The sequence below is a fragment of the Falco punctatus genome (assembly GCF_963210335.1).
Source record: "Falco punctatus genome assembly, chromosome: 7".
Taxonomy (NCBI): domain Eukaryota; kingdom Metazoa; phylum Chordata; class Aves; order Falconiformes; family Falconidae; genus Falco; species Falco punctatus.
Window position 1 is genome coordinate 39,974,831 of NC_137587.1, and position 19,417 is coordinate 39,994,247.

The following is a 19,417-nucleotide window of genomic DNA, read 5'->3' on the forward strand; positions in this document are numbered from 1 at the left end:
AATGTTAATGGAGCATGTGATGTTTTTAAAGCTTGAACAGCATACCACTGACTATAGTACTCAGATTTTACCTGGTTGCTTTTCTGCAGCTCTTGTACTTTCTTGGCAAATTCCTTTGCTTCCTTCTGGCATTGTTGTTCTAGTTTCTCCACCTTCCTCTGAATCCTTTCATCCATTACCTGTAATTCTTGGATATGATTTACAAATTCTTCCAATAATCTGATTTAAAAGAAAACACAAGAAAGCAGAGTTTAATCTGAAAGACATTGTCTTCTGCAGAGCACCTAAAAAACATCAAAGAACTTGTCTACAAAGCTGATATAGCCATGCCTAACTTACAAATGTTCTTTTGTTTTAAACTACATTGCCCTAGTTGTGTAGAACTCCATGCATGCATAAAAACTATCTGATCACATAAAAGGTAGGACAGGGAAAAGGCGAATACCTAAATACCCATCACTCAAGAACATGACTCTGCCACAGGTACAAAAATCCTTATATCCCCATCTTCCCTAAATAAGTCTCATAAGGACAAAGAGAGCTAAAGCCACTACATTCCTTCAGTGTAAGGGCTATACTGCACCTATTACTGTTAAGCTTGTAAACCAGCATCCTATTAACAGGCAATGAATATAATCATATAGTCTCATAATGTTATTTTGGTTATAACCATGTCACTTTCTGACTTCAGTTCTTTTCCTCCTCTAACATACACCATTTTAAGGGGTTTTTTCCCTGCCCTTTCCAATCACTTCAATTTTTGTTTTAGACTCACATTTTACTCTTCCCAAACAACGTACACCTGACTGCATTCATAAAGTTTCCTCTATTCTTTTTCATTCCATTCTCAATGTCTCTCTTTCTCATTCCTGTTTTTGTCCATTCTGTCCCATTCCAGTCATCTTTTCAGCTTATAATTTTCTAAACATCCCAATCACTGATGCTCAGGAAATAGATTATTCCCAGGTCCTCCACAGCCATAAAACTTGTGCTAGTAACTGAAAACATATGAAGGATTTGAGAACTCTGCTGTCCAAAGCAGAAGAGGAGAGGAAATGTGAATCCCTTCCAGGGAGCTATTTCTAGACTACTCTGGAATCTGCATTTTCACATATACTCTGTTCAGAAAGTATACTGTGAATGTGAAGCCAGAATGAGCACAGAGTGTGAATAAGCCAGAATGTGAACGAAAGGCAGAGTGAGCACACTCTTCCTCTCCTGGCTTTCCATGCAGGGGCTAGAGACTCTCAGCAACCAGAAGGGAAAAGCAGAATGTATTATTCTACCCTCACATAACTCCTTCCCAGCAATAACTACAGTACCTCTCTTAGAGAATCATAGAATTGTTTACATTGGAAAAGACCTTTAAGATCATCAAGTCCAACCGCTAACCCAGCACTGCCAAGCCCACCGCTAAACCCTGTCCCCAAGGGCAACATCCACATGGCTTTTAAATACCTCCAGGGATGGTGCCTCAACCGCCTCCCTGGGCAGCCTGTGCCAGTGCTTAACAACCAGCCCTTTTGGTGAATAAATTTTTCCTCATATCCAACCTAGACCTCCCCTGGTGCAACTTGAGGCCATTTGCTCTCATCCTATTGCTTGTTACTTGGGAGAAGAGACCAACACCCACCTCACCACAACCTCCTTTCAGGCAGCTGTAGAGAACAATTAGGTCTCCCCTCAGCCCCCTTTTCTCCAAGCTAAACACCACCAGTTTCCTCAGCTGCTCCTCATCAGACTTGTTCTCTAGACCCTTCACCAGCTTTGTTGCCCTTCCCTGGACGTGCTTTAGCACCCCAATGTCTGTCTTGCAGTGAGTGGGCCCAAAACAACACAATTCAAGCTGTAAAGCGAACATCTAGAGCTTTCTCCAAGCAACACCTAAATGATACTAGTGTAGTTCTCTTTAGTTGCATGAAATGTCACAGCATTTTCAGTCTTAACCTCTGCTGCTGAAATGACTGGCTTTTAGCCTACTGCTTGGAGCATGCAAACTGCCTTTTTGCTCACTGTATTGGTCTAAAACCTGTTAAAGTGATATCTTTACAACAACTAAGTGACTTCAAGTCACAATTTATTAAAGAAAACTGGATTGGCGCAGATGTTCATGACTTCTTCTACTTCCTGCTTGCCAGAAGCTCAAGAGTAAGCATTTTGCATCAGATTCCACAGAAAACCACAAGGAACAGACTTAAGTTTACCCTAAAGTACATATTAGGCACAACTGCGGAGAAAGAGCTACAGGAAGAAGTGTTGTGTATTTCCAGATTTCTTCCTGCTTAAATCACATGTAAAGCTCTGCATAGGATACAGGCCCAGACTGAACGTCAAGGGTTCGTATTTGCTAGAACTCCAACAATATCCTTCCTCTCCTTGCACACCTCCAAAGAGCCAGACTGCTCCAGAAGGAATGTCCTTTGACTGTGCTAAGGAAGCGTTCTAACTAACAACAGCTTGTCTATGAAGTTAGCAAACCCTAAACTTCTTAAGAGTTCTATCTTAGGTTACTATAAACAATGTCAATCTGGAATAAGATTGCGTGGATAAATCACTAAGGAACAGCTATTGCACTTGCACATCTCCCAAGTTATAATCATGTGAAAAATGAAAACACATAGATGCAGCGTATGAAAGCATAGACTCCAGTTGTGGTGCAACTAGAGACACTTTATTATACAGAGAAGCTCATATTTATATCTGAGCCCAAATACAAATTCCAGCTCTATATATGTACCACCAGGCTCAGGGCAGAAACCATTCATGCAGTTACATATCACTACAAGCATGCAGACACCTATTTGCTACTAGATAACCATGTTTATCTTTCTTACTTTCCTTCAGAATACCCAGCTGTTCTCTCATGTCCTGCTAGGTCAGACATTCTTTATCCTCCTCTCCCACACATAGAGACAAAGTTATTTATGTCTCTAGAAAGGCTAACAATACTGATACAAGAGCTAAAAAGTAGCACTATTTGAAAGAATCACTCTTGTCAAAACAAAAGAAGATCCATAGGTGTGGAGCGCAGAAGCTTAGATGTTGAACACTGCTGTATAAAACTGTGCATCTGCATTACCAATGCACTACCAAATGCTGAGCCAGTAACCAGAGAGCTGTCTTCTTCAGGTGAAGTTTCTCAACAGAGCCAAGCCAGCTCACCACAAACAAGAGAAGGTCCTGCACTACCTCCTCCTTCCCCACTTTCCCTACCTTAGCCTTGTTCCCTTTCCACACCCACATTCTTTCTCACTATCAGCTCATAGACACACCACCTCTTCCCTTTGCACCTGCTCCCAGGCTTTCCCAGTCCTCCAAACTTGCTAACCCAACTAGAAAAAAAAAAAAAATTTTTCCTGTCAGGTTAGTTTTCTTACATTTTAGTAAATTAGATTAGTTTACCATGCTAGCTCAAGATAAGCCATCACAGTGTGTAACTAAGAGCAAGGAAGGGGGGCACACACCCATCTCCATTCAGCACCAGCAAGCCATTCATTTGATTTAGACTATCCAAATTCACACAAATTCAGTTCAAAACAATCTCAGTCAATATTGCCGTATTCCTACCTTTCTTCCCAATACCTGTTCATGCCTTTTATTTGCACCAGAACTATAAATGACTGGGTTTTACAAGAAGACAGCTCAGGGAGCTAAGTTAGCAAGAAACTCATTAAACTGACTTAACTATCATAGCAGTGAAGCCTCATATTATGCTTTAATCTGGCAACTCTAGTGCTTTGGAACATTCATGTCTGACAAGGACAAACAACATCAATTCTCCTACATTCAAAAGGTCTAAACAGCAAGTGATTTTCCCTACTCTTGTTACTGAATAATTGGCTCATGGTCACAAATTCTAGCAATTCTCCCAAATGAAAACCTCCTTGGACACACACCAACACTACATACAGGCTTTTTGTTACATATGTAATAAAACAGTACAATTAGAGATATATTCACTTTGCCCATTATGCAAGTTTATTTTACCTTTTTGGATCAAAAGCTTCTCCACCTCTGGAACCTCCTCCAGGTGTTCTCCATGCCAGGCGTTCAATGTATTCATCTGCCACAAAAGGCTCCTAGCCACAGAATAAAAACTCCTTACAATGTGCCACAGCAGGGTGTCCCTTAAGCAGCTGCTTACACAACATTTTGAAAGTGTTTAGAAGCTTTACTACAATCAAGAGCAAATACAGTGTTGACAATTACCCCATCACCTCTTATCTTTACATATTTAATATAGGGAACACTGTTCTTAATATGGTGGGTTTGAACATCTAGTCTAGAGATTGCCAAACTACTAGCAAAGAACTGCTGCAGGTCTGAAGAGCTGGCTCTAAATTACTTGTCCTTATTTCCAGCTGAACTTACAGCTTGTCATTACAAAGCATCTGAGCCATGCAGGAACTACACTGATTTGAGATACTACATCATGAGACCCAGCCATCAGCTGTGCAGCAAATTAGACAGGATTTATCTGTCCAAAAAATTATGTGGCAAAGTAAGTTTCCTCTGCAGTTGTTCAACTCTGATGTAGTTCACAATACAGCATCACAAGCAGAACTGACCAAGGCACTGCCCCCATGGCAAAACAGTGAAAGTCTGTCACTGGACACTATGCAACATCAAACTGCAGCTGCAAAACCAAAGCCGATAAGAAGAAAAAAAAAACCCAAAGTAAACACAAAACCAGATGATGGACTTGACTTTCCCAGGGAGGAAAAACAAGGCATAAGTGATGCTAAAACACAAGGTTACTCAAATTTCTTCCACAATATTTGCTGGATCATCCATAAAAATACTGCACAGTGGTGAAGAGTTAAGATGTTTCTCCATCCAACAATGTTTTCTGAAGGCAGAGACCTCATTATAAAACCAAGACCTCTTATTTTAGTTTGTCTGATATTTAAATTAGCTCAAATATTTCTTCACATAGTTAACATTAAATATAACAAAACACAGTCCAACACCTATCCTTTTAAAAACCTAGTATTTATCAGCTTCATTGGTACTCTAGGAGCATTGTTTAGGTACTAACATCATCACATCTAAGATCACCAAGCAAAGAATTCTCACAACTGTCAGGATTTCATGGAAAGCTTTTAAATTACACGTGGTAATGGTTCTAAAACTTTGAAACACAATGAAACACAACCCAACACGGAGCTGGGAGTGGCTCTGGTTAACAGAGGTGTTTGCAACAACTCATTTCTGATAGCGAAACACTGGAACATGCCACTGGTGCCTTCGATAAAGCTTGGTTTAAAAAAAAATAAGAATAATAAAACCAAACAGCTGTCCACAGGTATCAAATTGGTTCCTGTATCAATAGGTCTAAAAACTTGTCAGAAGTAATAGGGAGGGAAAATCAGCATTATAGTGTTATCATAGTAACTAAAAACATGGGTTGAGAAGCAAATATTGCCGCTTCAAGGTTTGTCATTCCTCAGAAACACATTATATGCCCTATCCAGTCAGGCCCAGCTATTAAACTGAAAGATAACAAGCTTTTTAAATATACTTTGCAACATGCTGAATCTTGCCAGACAGTTTCACCCTTTCAACAGATCACCCAGTAATACCACATTCAAACACTGACCAGAGTAACTCTGTTTTGCTCAGCCTCCTCAGTTAACCTTCAAAAATAACTGGATGATACCACATACAAACAATTTCTCTACAAGTCACTTGTCTCGTTAACCCAGTTCTTCCCGATACAGAATGTTGTTTCCTTTACGTGAATCCTTTCCATCAGAAGTTATAACTCAGTGTTTTCATATCAAGTGAAAATTCTCTCCTTATGTCATTTTTACATCTAAATGTTTGGGAACATTTTTGCAATTTTAGTTATAGGTGAAATGAGCCATTCAATACAGTAACATTCCCTTCAGGGGACTCCTCCAGCTTCCTAATTACCTTATGGCTCTTTGTATGAAAATCACAACCAGTCTTTCCATTGAAGATCCTGTGATTCAGCTGGAGTACCACTCTAGCTACAAGGATACCAATACAGCACTACGGAATAACCCTGTATAAAGGGTGCACTGCTTGCTGATGCTCTGTGGGTGTATATAACATCTTCTATATTTCTCCCTTCAGATGTTTGCACTAAAAAGATAACTCACGCACACATAATGACCTTGATTATTCCTTCTTTTTCTTTTTGCAAAACAACATTTACAGTATTTTTCTGCAAGCCTATCAAAGCCTTCGCTCCTAAGAAAACCTGACATATATGTTTGTAGACCCTCTTGCTCTATCCATTACGGCTCGATACTCCTCTAAAGTTCCCTCAAGTGCATGTGTACTCTAGAGCACCTGTAGCTCCCTCTCCTGCATCCCAAAAACTAGCCAGGCACATGGCAACAAATGCTGTGGTTGACCCCAAACTCTGTGCCACCTGATCAGCCACGAGGCCAAACTGAACCTGCAGCAGCCCAGTACTGCCTGCCCCCCCGCCCCCCAGTGCGGGAACTCACGTGTGTCCCCCTCCTCCACAATCCTCAGCTTGTTGCCCAGTCTGTCTCTCTCCTTCTGCAACATCTGCTATTCTGCAAAAATTACAAACTTGTATTTTGTTTTAACAATATGATACATCAGCACAGAGTATAAATTAATTTAGTCAGAATCACTGTTACATGCAGGTGTAGTAATATTTTAAAGGGACGCAATCTGGAAAAAAACCCTGTTTTTCAAGAACACTTACATAGGAGACCTGTCCTTCAGTTTTGTAGCAATATAAGCACTGTTCCGTATTATTTAAGAAACAGTAACAGCAGGGGATACTATTATGTGCAGAATACTGACCAACTGAGAAACAAAATGAGCTTTTTCTTCCAAATTTTCACAAAGAGCATGCTAAAAATAATCTACTCCATTTATAAATGAAGTTCAACGGTGTCTTTTTAAGACATGATTTCACAAGTCCCATTGCAAATTCAAAACTTTACATTTTGTTTATATATTGTATCTTCCATATACATTTGCTCTTTTTAATGCTGTCTTGATAATAGGGTTACCTATAGCTGACAGGCTAATTCCTATTCTGAGTCTCCTATCCTGTTCTGCAGAAACTGCTGAAAGTCAGCTATTACAAATGTCATTTGCAAGTCCTTTGCCCGTTATCAGATGAGCCCCAACAGTCAATTTTTTTCACAGCTTTGAACTTCCCTCTAGCTCTAGATGAATTAATATGATCCTATCCATTCAGCCAATACTACTGATTTAATAAGAGATATGCCTGAAGTGGATGATAACCTGGTTTGATCTGGTCTGTATAAATGAAACTACACCGGCCACATTAAAAAACAGTTTAGAAGTAATAATTGTTAAATTACACTTTGAGTTACATGAGGGAGAGTTGAGTTCATGTTGTGTCCATTTTCAGCACAGATCCTTCTACACAATGTCACGTATTTATATTGAAAATTACTTTCAAACACACATTCATGAAAAAACAGCAGTCAAACACCAACACTCAGTATGCAGCTAAGGGTTATTCCCATAATAAGCACATTGTCATGTTCTAACCTACATAGCAGTCACTTCAAACTAACATATTCAAACTTCCATATTGGAAAAAATAATTTCAAGCCCTTTCTCGCCCACTTTGCAATTTCACCCTCATTGCTATATGCAAAATTGTTGCATGACCCAAAGCAGCCAAAACACACAGTCTTCTTTCCACATCCAGGTTATCTCACATTCATCACCTCACAGAGAACAAAACTACATTGTCATCACGTTGAGAAATCAATGGGCTCCTATGACAGTTAGAGAGGTGTAGAGAGGGTATATAACCTAGCATCTAGCTACTTAGAACACGGTATATTAGTCTTGTCATTTTTTTTTTTTTAAACCATGCAAGCCAAAAGATGTGAGTCATAACAGTGATTCATAAATACAAGTGCACACAATGCATCTATAAAACCCACAGATATAGGATCTTCCAGAGAAACAGGAAGACCCTTCCTGAACCCTGGGCAAAGCACGTCCCAGTGTTAACACATCAAATGAACGACAGACTGGCTCTTGATTGACTCAGAAAGCATATACAGGATTACAGAATCATGGAATGGTTCAGGTTAGAAGGAACCTTAAAGACCATCCAGTTCCAACCCCCAGCCACGGGCAGGGACACCTTCCACCAGCCCAGGTTGCTCCCAGCCCCATCCAGCCTGGGCTTGGACACTGCCAGGGATGGGGCATCCACAGCTGCTCTGGGCAGCCTGTGCCAGTGCCTCACAGTGTACCTGGTAATGCTACCACATCCCCATGCACTAGCAAGTGGGGACAAACACTTTCCGCTAATCACAGGTCACACCACAAGAGCCTGGGGTCCAGGTGAGGAGAGAATGTGCCAGACTCCTGCTATGTTCTTGTCCTGCTTGTGCACAGCTTTGGGCAAGCTATTTGGTTTCTCACGCCTCAGCGGCTTAAAAGACAGCAAAGTTATTTCCTTATTTCAGAAAAGTAAATACCGCGCTAACATGCCATGGTGCTAGGAGCAACCGAGCATGTGCCTTGGAGAGAAGGAGAGCGTCGGTCGGGCCTAGCATGGCCTGTCACCCTGCGGAAAGCGGCACCCCCTCTGCTGCAAAGCCCTGGGAGCCCCAGGCGCAAGGGGCGCCGCAAGCCCTGGCCCCGGGTAGGGCGAGGGGCTGTATCCTCCCGCGGCATCGCCCGCGCTCCGCCCCGCTCCCTCAGCCCCCCGCGGCGACACGCCGCTCCGCCAGGCTCCGGCACCGCGCTGCTCGCCCCCTGCACACGCCCTCACGCCGGACCCCGTCCGGGAGGGCCCTTTGCCTCCCCGCCCGAGCAGGAGTTCGCCCGGGGGGCTGCGCCCCAGCCGCGGCGGGGGGAAGGCCGCCGCATCCCCTCACAGAGCCGGCCGGCCTCGCCGCCGCCTCCCACCCGCGGGCCCGGCGCGGCCCCCTCCACCCGGGGAAGCCCGCGGGGACCCCCGGCGCTGCCCGCACCCACCTCGAAGAGCTCGGCCGTGGTAGCCATGGCCGAAGGGAGGGCGGCGGGACTGCTCAGCGGCCCGCCGCCGCCCCGCCGCTGCCGCCCATTGTGCCCCGCCGGCCCGGCAGCAGCAGCCGCCGCGGCGCCGCCTCCGCCCGCCGGAAATGGGCCTGCGCCGGGCGGCCGCCGCCGCGCGCAGCTCCCGGCCCCTCCCCGGCCGCGGCAGCCCCTCGGCAGCGCTCCGGCCGCGCTCAGCGCCGCGCCGCCGCCATGGCCCTGCGGGCGCTGTGGCTCCTCAGGCACGATCCCGGCACCGGCGGCACCGTGCTCTTCTCCAGGTAACGGCGGCGCGCCGGGCGTGTGGAGAGCGAGGGGGCGGGCGCGGCGAGCCGGGCCGGGGGCGCTGCGGGGGCCGGGGCGCGGCGGGGCGGGCGGGAGGCAGCGCTCGCCGGGCGCGCAGCCGGCGCCGGGGTTCCCGGGGGTCCGGGGCTGCCGCGGGACCCCGGCGGGTGCGGAACCACCCGCAGCCCCACGCCGGTTAAGTCCCTCCGAGCGGCCGCTGCGCGTTTCTGAGCCCGGGTCTGCAAATTTTTGGGTTCAGATGTTGTGCTTTTAAATAAATCCGGTTGTTGGTTTTTTTACAACTTCTGCATTTTGCACGTGACTTTTTCTCCGTTCCTCCTTTAGTTACTGCAAAGGTTTTGCCTACCTCTTCTCAATCCTAGGGTGGAAAAGGACAAGGCAGGGTTTATGAAATACTCGCAAATTAACAAAATGGGCAAAGTAGAAAGCATGCAATTTTTCATGTATCTTGCTTATATTCTCTTTGTGTTGTTCTGTAACTGTTCAAAAAGTACGGTATATTCAGGCGGAAATTTAACTTCCCATTTTATTTTATTTTTGCATACAAAGACAGGTTTTTCAAATTCGTGGAGGAGCCCACTGATTAGTCTTCCAAAGGAGGGCTTTTTATTCAGAACTCTTGCGGAGTTTTAAGTAAGACTCCGGGCTAGGCAGGCTGCTTTTGTTGGTCTGGCAAAATTTGTTGCCATTTCTGCGTACGCTTTTGTGATTCCAGAGGACTTGGTCTGGAGAGTAAGAGATAAAACAACCAGGGCTAGGGAGCGGAAGAATCCTGAGACCTGGGGTAGGGACAGGACCTACAAGTCTGAGTCTGAATTCAGTAAAACTGGAGAGAGAACACGGGGCTGGGGGTGGGGGGAGCGTACGTAGACTATCTTCCATCTTCAGGTGCAGACAGATCTCTACACTGGACATTCCTCTGATTGTTTTAGGATTAGTATTATGGTCCTTGTATTACCTACAAGACCAGAGATGAGGCCTCCCCTCTACAAACACAGAGAAAGAGCCTTGTCCCAAAAAAACGGAGAGTGTAATCGCAGTGGAGGAAGGGGGGGCTGGTGACAGGGATATGTGAAGTAACTTGTCACACAGTAAGCGGCAGAGACAAGGAATAGTGCTCCTTTGAAAAGGGCAAACTATACTTGATACTTCAAGTGATTTCCAGACTTAGATCTTTCACATTCCCAGAGGAAATAATAGGGCTGTAGAAACCCCATGTTTATCCTCCTAACTGACCTTAAATTCAACAAAGCGCACAGACAATATAAAGAATGCCAGATCACATGGAAACTGTTGGTTTCAGGACTTACGCACTCAGCTGGAGATACGTGAGCCCTGATCTTTAACCTCAGAGGAGACATCTGGGACATCAAAGCATTCCTCTTTTTTTGAGCTGGTCATAACTTAATTCAGGCAACAAATATGGTCTGCCTCTTGCATCACCAAAGCTCATTCATCCCTGGAAACTTATTTTTTCTTCTTTTTAAAAAAAAAAAAAAATCATCACTTTCTAGAAGGGAATACTGAAAAACTGAGATCTGAAAGGCTGACTAATTGTCTAATGATTCAGCTAAAGCTGTGAAGATTCAGTGGGAGGAGGAGAAGATTGCTGTGGTGTGGGGACAGCTTCAGCAAATGGAGCAGACAGATTAGGACATAAGACAAAACTAGACTGAAATATCTCTGCTTCCTTTGTTTTGGAAATGTTGACCAAAAATAAGAGGTGCTTACCAAGGTTACATGTAGCCGCTTACCAACAGCCTTGCTCTGGAAGTCCACGTAAATTTTCGAGCTGCAAAACCACTGTTTGTTCACTCTTCAAAGTAGACTTGAGGCTGCAGGGAGGCATTTTACTGTCATCTGTATCCTGTTTACGGATCTCGTAGCTCTAGCTTCTCTCTGCCTATGCTTGCTTTTTCCTTGTTGGGGGGTGTGTGGGGTGGGGGGAAAGCCCTTGATGCCTGATTAGGAGTCAAACAAAAAAGCACAGTCACTGAAAATAAGCCTGAGGAAGCATAGTTGCCTCCAGCAAGAGACTCTGCTACTCAGTAAAGAAAAGATGTTGTAGGTGGGACTTCAAGACAACAGGGTAAGAGCCATGCGAGTGTTGGGGAGCAGAAAGGGAGTGCTACACGTGGAGGTCATGGATACAACGAAGTACCACGTTGCTGTGATTACAAGTTCCATAGCAATTTAAGAAACAGACTGTCCATGTGTCCTTAAAAAGATGGTATAAAAAGGAGAATAGATGAAGGCATTTATATATCTGGGCATTTTTTTCTCCCATGGTTGTAAGTGTGGCTCTGAGTGCAAACGTCCAGCCTGGGAACAGATCTGCTACTAGATGATTCATAAAGTGATTTAACTAGTTGCCTGGTGTGTAACCTGTGAGATGTGCACTTTGAGGGTCCATAAAGGGATAAAGGGAATCCACAAAAGATAATGTAGAAAAGCTAGCCTGTTATCAAACTTAACGTAAGAGAGACTCAAGGGAGTCTGCAGTTCCAAAACAGGATGAAGACCAATGCATTAGTGAAAGTAATAATTTTCCTTTTCTCGGCTATTTATTAAAAGACAGCTCATCAGTTTGTCTTGATAGATTTAGGTTAGCTTGAGAAGGAATTCATCCCTCTCTCCTTTAAAAAAATAATACTCCTTCAGAAGAAAAAAATGCCAGATGTAGCATTAAACAGCTAGTAAGATTTTTCTCAAATATTATCTCTAGGAAATTTGAAATGAAATATATATGTTAATGCAGTCAAACAATTTTAAAATATACAAAACCTTGCATCTCTGTGACATTATGATTGTATCTTAAATACTTGAAAAAATGAAATGATGAAACAGTCATAAAAGCTTAAAATCACTTATATTGAACGTGCAGTGTGGAATCCATTTTGCTCCCTCTCCCCACACAGTCCGTGCAGCCTTTTCTGCAAAAATTTGACTGACTTACACTGAAATCTTTTTGGATTTATAATACTGTCAAGATTTTTAATTAATCTTGTTAATCAATTAAAGCAACTGCTGCAGATCAATTGTGTAAGCTCAGAACAGCAATGAAAAACCTGTATACAAATAACTTCCATTACTGTCTTCTAAACATGGTATCTAGTAGAGTAGCAAAGCTGTAGCAATAGCATACTGTATCTCGGCAAAAAGCTGTTGCAGTTGGATTTTATTATGTGGGACATCTGTTTTTTTAAATGTCTGAAAACTTGTCTTCAGTGTGATCTCACCTCTTAGAAATGTTTCACTGTTGAAGTTTCACTGTGCTGGTGTGAGTCATGCTTGGGTTCATTAGTGCCATTTAAATGTCCTATACCTTTGTGCAACTGGAAGGGTAGAGACAGATTCACATTTTGTTAAAAAACCTGAGTGAATGTGTTTGCTCAAAGTGCCCAGTAAAAATCCACCTGCTAGAATGAAGCCTAATTACTCATTAAATAGTTTTATTGACAGTGATTTGGATGCTGATCCTGTCTCTGTTTCTGTCAGGATGCTGCTGGTGTCCACTTACACAAGGTTACTTTTAGGACCAGAGGGGCCTTTGGGAGTTACTTGAATACCTAAGAGAATCCCATCCTTGATTATATCAGTATTCCAAAGATTTTTATAATGCTTTTGCATTTTCCAACAGCCAGAAAAGGCATTGTGCAGTTCTGCTTCTAGGAACATCTGTTGGTATGATATTTTGGGTGGGAAAAGATCCGCAGCATTAAGATGTTCTCATTTCCGTATCACAGACGTTACCCCACCGTTGAAATGCGCGCGGAGACCTTCAACGGGTCAACACATGTGCCTGTACCATCTGACAACGCTTTTCTTAAAGCCTTGCTTTTTGAACTGAGACTCATAGATGACGATATTTTTGTGGAGCACCGAGATACTTGTACTCAAATCAATCATTCATCAGTATATTCAGTTTGCACCGAAGGAGGAGATCTCTGGCCCGTGCTTGCTTTTCAGAAGAGTGGTCTGATATACGCGTGTCTTCCACTAGTTGAGGAGACCTTGGAGCCACGGCCACCCCTCCTCACTGTCCGCGGGCTCTCGCAAGGACTGGCTCTTTTGTTAGGCATTGTGGACTACATCTCTCCAAGTCGGAAGAACAAAGCTGAGATGAGTGCAAAAATAGGCCAGCTTCGAAATTTGCTTATACAGGCCTGTCCACTTGGCACCCCCTTAAACACAAACATACGCAGCTTGAACAGCTCATTTGATGACATTCAGGAAATGCCCACAGATGAGCATCAGCCGGCCTGGAGATCCAACACATATAAAGGCAAACCTCAGGTTAATGTCTGTATCACTGAAAAAGTCAAGTGTATGCAGTATGACAAAAGAGATGTTGCGGACGTGTGGCAAGTTTATGGAGCTGTAAATTGCAAGGTGAGAGCAAATCTGTGCAAATCTGACCCAAAGTATTTTTCATGCAAGCACGCTGGGGAAGTAAATACTCATGCCATTTTACTTTGGTATGTGATCAGTGAATTTCTAATACTGTAATATTTCAAAATGTAAGGTACTACTACATATCAGGCTGACAGGTTAGTGTTTTTTGTTTTGATCTTTAATGTTTTTTACCTGCAGGCTTCATGCATTTTTTCATTATTTATGGGAATTATATTTCCAGAAATAGCTACATTGCATGTATCTTCCCAATTTTTTCTTACTTTAAATGAAATAGAGAAAAATAATGTCATACAGTCTTTGTGTATAGAGACTAAGAAATGGTAGTGCTAACACCAAGTGTATTTCCAGCTATATGATAAGCAATGTGTTAAATAATGATTAGAAACAGAATTTCTGAATGAGGCTTCTACAAGTTTCTGTATATGAGCTTTTTAAATTAATTTTTCTACCAAACAAAAGTTTAATCTTCTATCCTACTTTATTCCATTACAACAAGAATCCACAAATATTGTTTGTTTGGCTGACATAAAAACAGTTGATAAAAAATCTAGTAAAATAAATAGTTGTCTAATTAATTTTGAATGTTTTTGCGTTCAGTGATGGTTTTCATTGTTTAAAATTAAAAATTGGGGAATATTGACTAAATAGAATATTGACTCAATAATAATTATGAAATACATTGAAAATTGTGTTTTCTATAATTAATGCATTTAACATTCTTTGTTCTGAATTATGCTTAGGAAGCACATATATTATCACAGTACACTGTACTTGTAACTGCCAGTGTTTTAAGAGGAGAAAGGCCTTCCAATAAAGTAGATCATGGTAATGTAATTATTTGCAAATGTGGGACACTCATCTCTGAAGGAAGCCAACCTAAGTACTGTGCTTCTGAAGACTGGGTTATATCCCACCAGCCATGCTGGCAGGGATTATGGGGGTGAGCAGCTTCCTCTCTCAGAGGGACAAGTTTGTAGGTCATCTTGCAGAGTGGATGGCCTTACATAAAAAGAAGGCCCTGGTGTAATTGTGCACTGCTGAGCTGGCACACGGAGGGACGAGACAATGGATGCACTGCACATGGTTGCTGTGAGAAAGCTGACATGGGACCACAGTGGCCATTAATAGCGTACTTGAATCCATTAAGCAGATGTTATAAAAGTAACTGAATTAATTAGACTATCACCAAGTGCATTTATGTAAAATTCATAATGATGTAGCTATACAGTAAGTCCTTGGCTTGCTTATCTGCTGTTTTCTTGCTGAAGAGTACTTGTCAGTTAAGAGACATTTAGCTAAGACTGCATCACTAACTGTACCATGGAAAAGGCTACAGAAATGGGAAAGGGATTTTGTTTTCAAAGTACTTGTCAATATTACTGTTTGAAGCCAGCTGAAGATTTTTAGTGTGATTTTTTTTTAAAAAAAAATATCCTTATATTCAAATTTTGAACGTCTGATGCTGACTTGAGGGAGATACTCTAGAATAACTTCTTGACTTCATTTTTTCAAGTGTGACATAGAGGGATCTGCACCAAATATAACCCTCAGTTTGAATCTCCCGACTAACGGTCCTCCGCTCCAAGATATCGTGGTCCATCATTGTGTGACTTCTGTTGACCCTGCCATGCTGATGTCCAATAGTGCCGAGCCACTGGATGATTCTGTGTATAGTGGACCTTACAAATTTCCTTTCATTCCTCCTTCAGATTCCTTCAACTTGTGTTACTACACTTCCCAGGTAATAACATCCCTGACCTTTGTTATTTTCAGGTCTTCAAACAGGAATAAAAATACCTGTGGCGTTGAATGTGTCTGAATGAGTTTCAGTCTGATACAGGTTGTAAAATGCTTTTTATAATATAAACTGCTTGGATGGCGCTTTAGGACCTGAGTTATCTGAATCATATTCAGGAGGTGCCAGTACCTTTGATTGTTTGGCATCACTGCTCTTACTTCAAATGAACCACTTAGATGCCTGAATTCTACAAAAGATGTTCAGGCTGAGATGTCAAGCACATATACCACAAATCTATTTATTGCAAGCAGCCTAAAGAGTTTGGTACAGTCGGCAATTAATATGTATTTGTTATTTTTTAAAGTACTTTAGCAATTAAATAGTATATAACTGATCTTATGATGATGGTGTTAATTTTTCTTGAGAATGAATGTAGTTTTTTCCAGGTTCCTCTTCCACCAATTCTGGGACGTTATCAACTCATTGAAGAGGGATCACAGTTAAAAATAACAGTGAACTTAAAGCTTCATGAAAGCATAAGGAATTCTTTTGACTACTGCGAAGCTCGTATTCCTTTTTTCAACAGGTAAGAATAAAGAATTCATAAACAAATTTCTTCCATTTCTCTGTGATCTTCCTGAAATGAACCTATCAGATGTCAATGTAACAGATTATGCTCCATCAAAGTACTACCAGTGGACACTGACCTTGCAAATGTTGGGAAGCCTCCTTGAAATTCTAGTAATTTCTATAATACAGAATTTTACTGGAATATTTGGTTCTGAATACTTCTGTTGTGCATCCTGTTTCCCTGTGGTATTTTTTCATGTGAAACGCTACCACAATCCTCCAGGTGGATTAAGTCTCAAGATCATTTCCAACCTAGGGTTACCTGTTCCTTAAGACTGCTAAGACTGCTAATCCTAGCTACAGATCAGCTTATCAAAAATACAGTTATTTAAAATTAAAATGATAGTTTTCATTTAAGCCTCTCGGACAACTGCCATGACTATGCTGTCACATAATTATCATGAAAATTTAAAGATGAAATGATACAAAGTTGCTGGTGCTGATCATAGTGTTAGTGAAACGCTATCAGTGAACTAAGAGTAAAATATCAACAGCTCTTTTATGATTACTAGGTTGAGACCATGGTGATTTCCTTCTGCTCTGTAATTTTGATTTATAAATTAGCAGTGTGCTCAGATATGTGTGATTTGTCTATATGCGCATAAATAATGTCTTTCAGCATGTTGTTGCTTTCTTTAACAAAATGGGTGTTAAATACTGAATGATACTAATTCCAATGGTTTTATTTCTCCTCTGTCACACTGTAGGGGCCCAATTGCTCAATTAGAGTACAAAGTTAGTTATGGCCAGCTGGATTTGTCACAAGAGAAGAGCCTGCTGGTTTGGGTCATTGGTGAGCAGAATACCCCTGCGCCCTCTCACTTCCTCCCCTGGGCAGTTTCGTGCAGTGTAGGCACAGCTGTACAATTTCTCACAGATGCTGTTTCTGGCTTTAGGACAGAAGTTCCCTAAATCTTTGGAAGTTTCCCTGACTGGAACTGTGTCTTTTGGCACTGCAGGCAAAGAGCACCCAACTGATTATGTTTGCACTGGGAACACTGCTTATGTAAAAGTAAGTTGCAGGCTCTGTGAAAAGATGCCTTAGTAGTCATTTTTTTATCTTACATTGGCTATGAAGATACGTTGATTTTAAATCAGATATAATTATTAGCCTCTTTGTTCTCAGCATGAAGTTTTCTGTTTTCTTGCTTACAGGATTTGACATCCTGTCAGTTTCGAGTAGGCTTGCACACCAAGAGCATGTAACACAGATTGCCAGTATTTGCACAGCAAGCATGACAATACACATCTGATCATGTTTTCCCTCTCTTTCTGTAGCTGTATTTTAGGATCCCAGACTTTACACTTACTGGATGTTATGTAGACCAGCATTCTGTTGAGATCTTTGTACCAGGAAAACCCAAAGTAACTGCATGTGAGTTGCTAAAAATGTCATTTATTTAACTGAAACTGCGTATTGAAGTTATGGACTGGATGTCAATGACTAAAATTATGTAGCTAAACTTGGACAAAGCTTTTTGTTGGTTTGCTTGGGACATCCTGGAAATTTTGTTCTCTACTTTGATGTTTGGGGTTTTTTTGTTGTTGTTTTGTTTTGTGATTAAAGCATCCCTGGAGTAGGAACTGGCATCTCCCTTTCAGATGAAAGCTCTTATTACACAGTTACAAAGTCAGTCTCTCTATTGGGCTCTCTCCCCTTTGCTCTGTGATGTTTTACTATGCTCTGCATAATAGCAGAACTTTTACTGGGGGGGTAGAAAATGCTTCTCTATTCTGGCCCCTTGTTTAGGACACTTTTGTCAAAGATGTAATATGTGGATTGGCAGTACCCAGGAGCAGAACTCAGCTCCTGCCTTCAAGGCGAGACTGTTGCTGTCAGTGTCATCACACCAATAGCCCTTGGTGGATGTGGCTGTACATTGAATCTCTGGAGCAGAAACCAAATCTGCTTATTCGTCAGTCAACACAGGAGTACTTCCAAGTCTGCACCAAAAATACACTAATTGGGAACACAGCAGTCACTCGTTAAATCCGAGCAGTACTGTTGAATGGAAGCAATTTTTATTTGTAGCTGTCTATCTCTTGCAGCTTCTGTCAGTTGTGTTAGCAGAAGTCTGTAAATGCCTTTTGAAAACTGTTTAATTTTGTGACAGGTCACATTCAGTCCTAAATTGTAACACAAAAAAGCAAGAGTTTAATACTGTATATTTTATATAGAGTATGCAATTTATATTCATTGAACAAAATCAAAGTCATCCACCTGCTTTTGACTTAACCTACGTTTGAATTTTAAGCTTATGACTGATACATTAGTAAAGATAATTGAAACTGAGACTTTAAATGTCTCATTATCAGAAACGATTTTCAAATAATAAGTCTTACAGTTTAAAGATGCCATTATACCTTCTCTGTAAACTAGTAAGGATGGATTAGTAGTCTCTTAACTTGAATGAAGGAATGTCTGATGGTAAGGCACCCTGTAATGCTTGTTTTTCTTCCCTTTTTTTTTTTCTTTTTTTTTTTTTTTTATTTAGCCCGGAAACTCATTTCTACCGATTATTACATCTGGAATTCCAAAGCACCAGCACCTATGGTCTATAAACCCTCACTTGCCTAATCTTCTTGTGAATTATTTTTGTATTTAAACAAAACAGCTAATGAGACCAATGTCATGATAGAGTGAAAATAAATATTCTCCAGCACTTGTACTTTGTATGTTTTCTTAAAAATTTGTCTTGAGGGGAAAAAAAAAAGAGGTAATTTCTCTTAATAACATAGTTGGTTTAAAATTGTTTAGTCCTGATTTTGCTTACAGAAGACAATTTGAAATGTACTTGCTGTGGCCATTTTTACTTTCCCTTCTAACATTAACTGGTACAAAGTAAGTAATAGTGACACAGATACAGACTGGCATGATTGGACATGTCTTCCAGGAGGACTACCAGTTACTTCACTGGTTTTATAAGCCATAAAGCTCATGGAGTGGGAAAGCTTTCAGTGTCTTATTCCAGTCCTGGAGTCACAAGGATCTGATTTAGACCCTAGATTTACAGGACAGTTAAAAGCAAGAGTTCTGTTATTTTCACGAGATGCCTACAAAATACATACAAGTCAATAATTTACAAGAATTTTAAGAGAGGGAGAATGGCATGAGCGGCACTTGTAAAAACAAAGATGATGCAGGAGTCTTGTATGGCCTCTGTCAGCAGAAGTGGTGAGTTCCCTTTCACACATGCCTGTGAACTGCATTGCTCTGAAAGCCAGCATTAGGATCCAGAGGTGTGAACCTGGTTTTTCAAATCAAAAGGCTAGCTTTGAGCAGGCAGAACCAGCTAAGTTTGCTGG

General features: G+C 41.7%; 2 protein-coding genes across 2 annotated transcripts in view; one reads left to right on the forward strand and one right to left on the reverse strand.

The window, feature by feature from the left end:
* Positions 1–9,150, reverse strand: part of EXOC5 (exocyst complex component 5) — a 29,348-nt gene extending 20,198 nt beyond the window's left edge. Inside the window, exons 1-3 of the mRNA XM_080394496.1 lie at positions 8,983–9,150; positions 3,988–4,079; positions 72–219 (exon numbers count right to left, since the gene is read on the reverse strand). Of these exons, the coding sequence (XP_080250622.1) occupies positions 72–219; positions 3,988–4,079; positions 8,983–9,009 (267 nt within the window). The 5' untranslated portion in view covers positions 9,010–9,150. The remainder of the gene's footprint in view (positions 1–71; positions 220–3,987; positions 4,080–8,982) is intronic.
* A 19-nt stretch (positions 9,151–9,169) lies between these two features.
* On the forward strand, positions 9,170–18,780 carry AP5M1 (adaptor related protein complex 5 subunit mu 1). The gene is made up of 8 exons (XM_080394500.1): positions 9,170–9,302; positions 13,074–13,719; positions 15,257–15,484; positions 15,928–16,067; positions 16,819–16,904; positions 17,008–17,123; positions 17,390–17,486; positions 18,607–18,780. The coding sequence occupies exons 1-8, from the start codon at positions 9,235–9,237 to the stop codon at positions 18,687–18,689; spliced, it is 1,464 nt and encodes a 487-aa protein (XP_080250626.1). The 5' UTR covers positions 9,170–9,234; the 3' UTR covers positions 18,690–18,780.
* Positions 18,781–19,417: the final 637 nt, after the last annotated feature.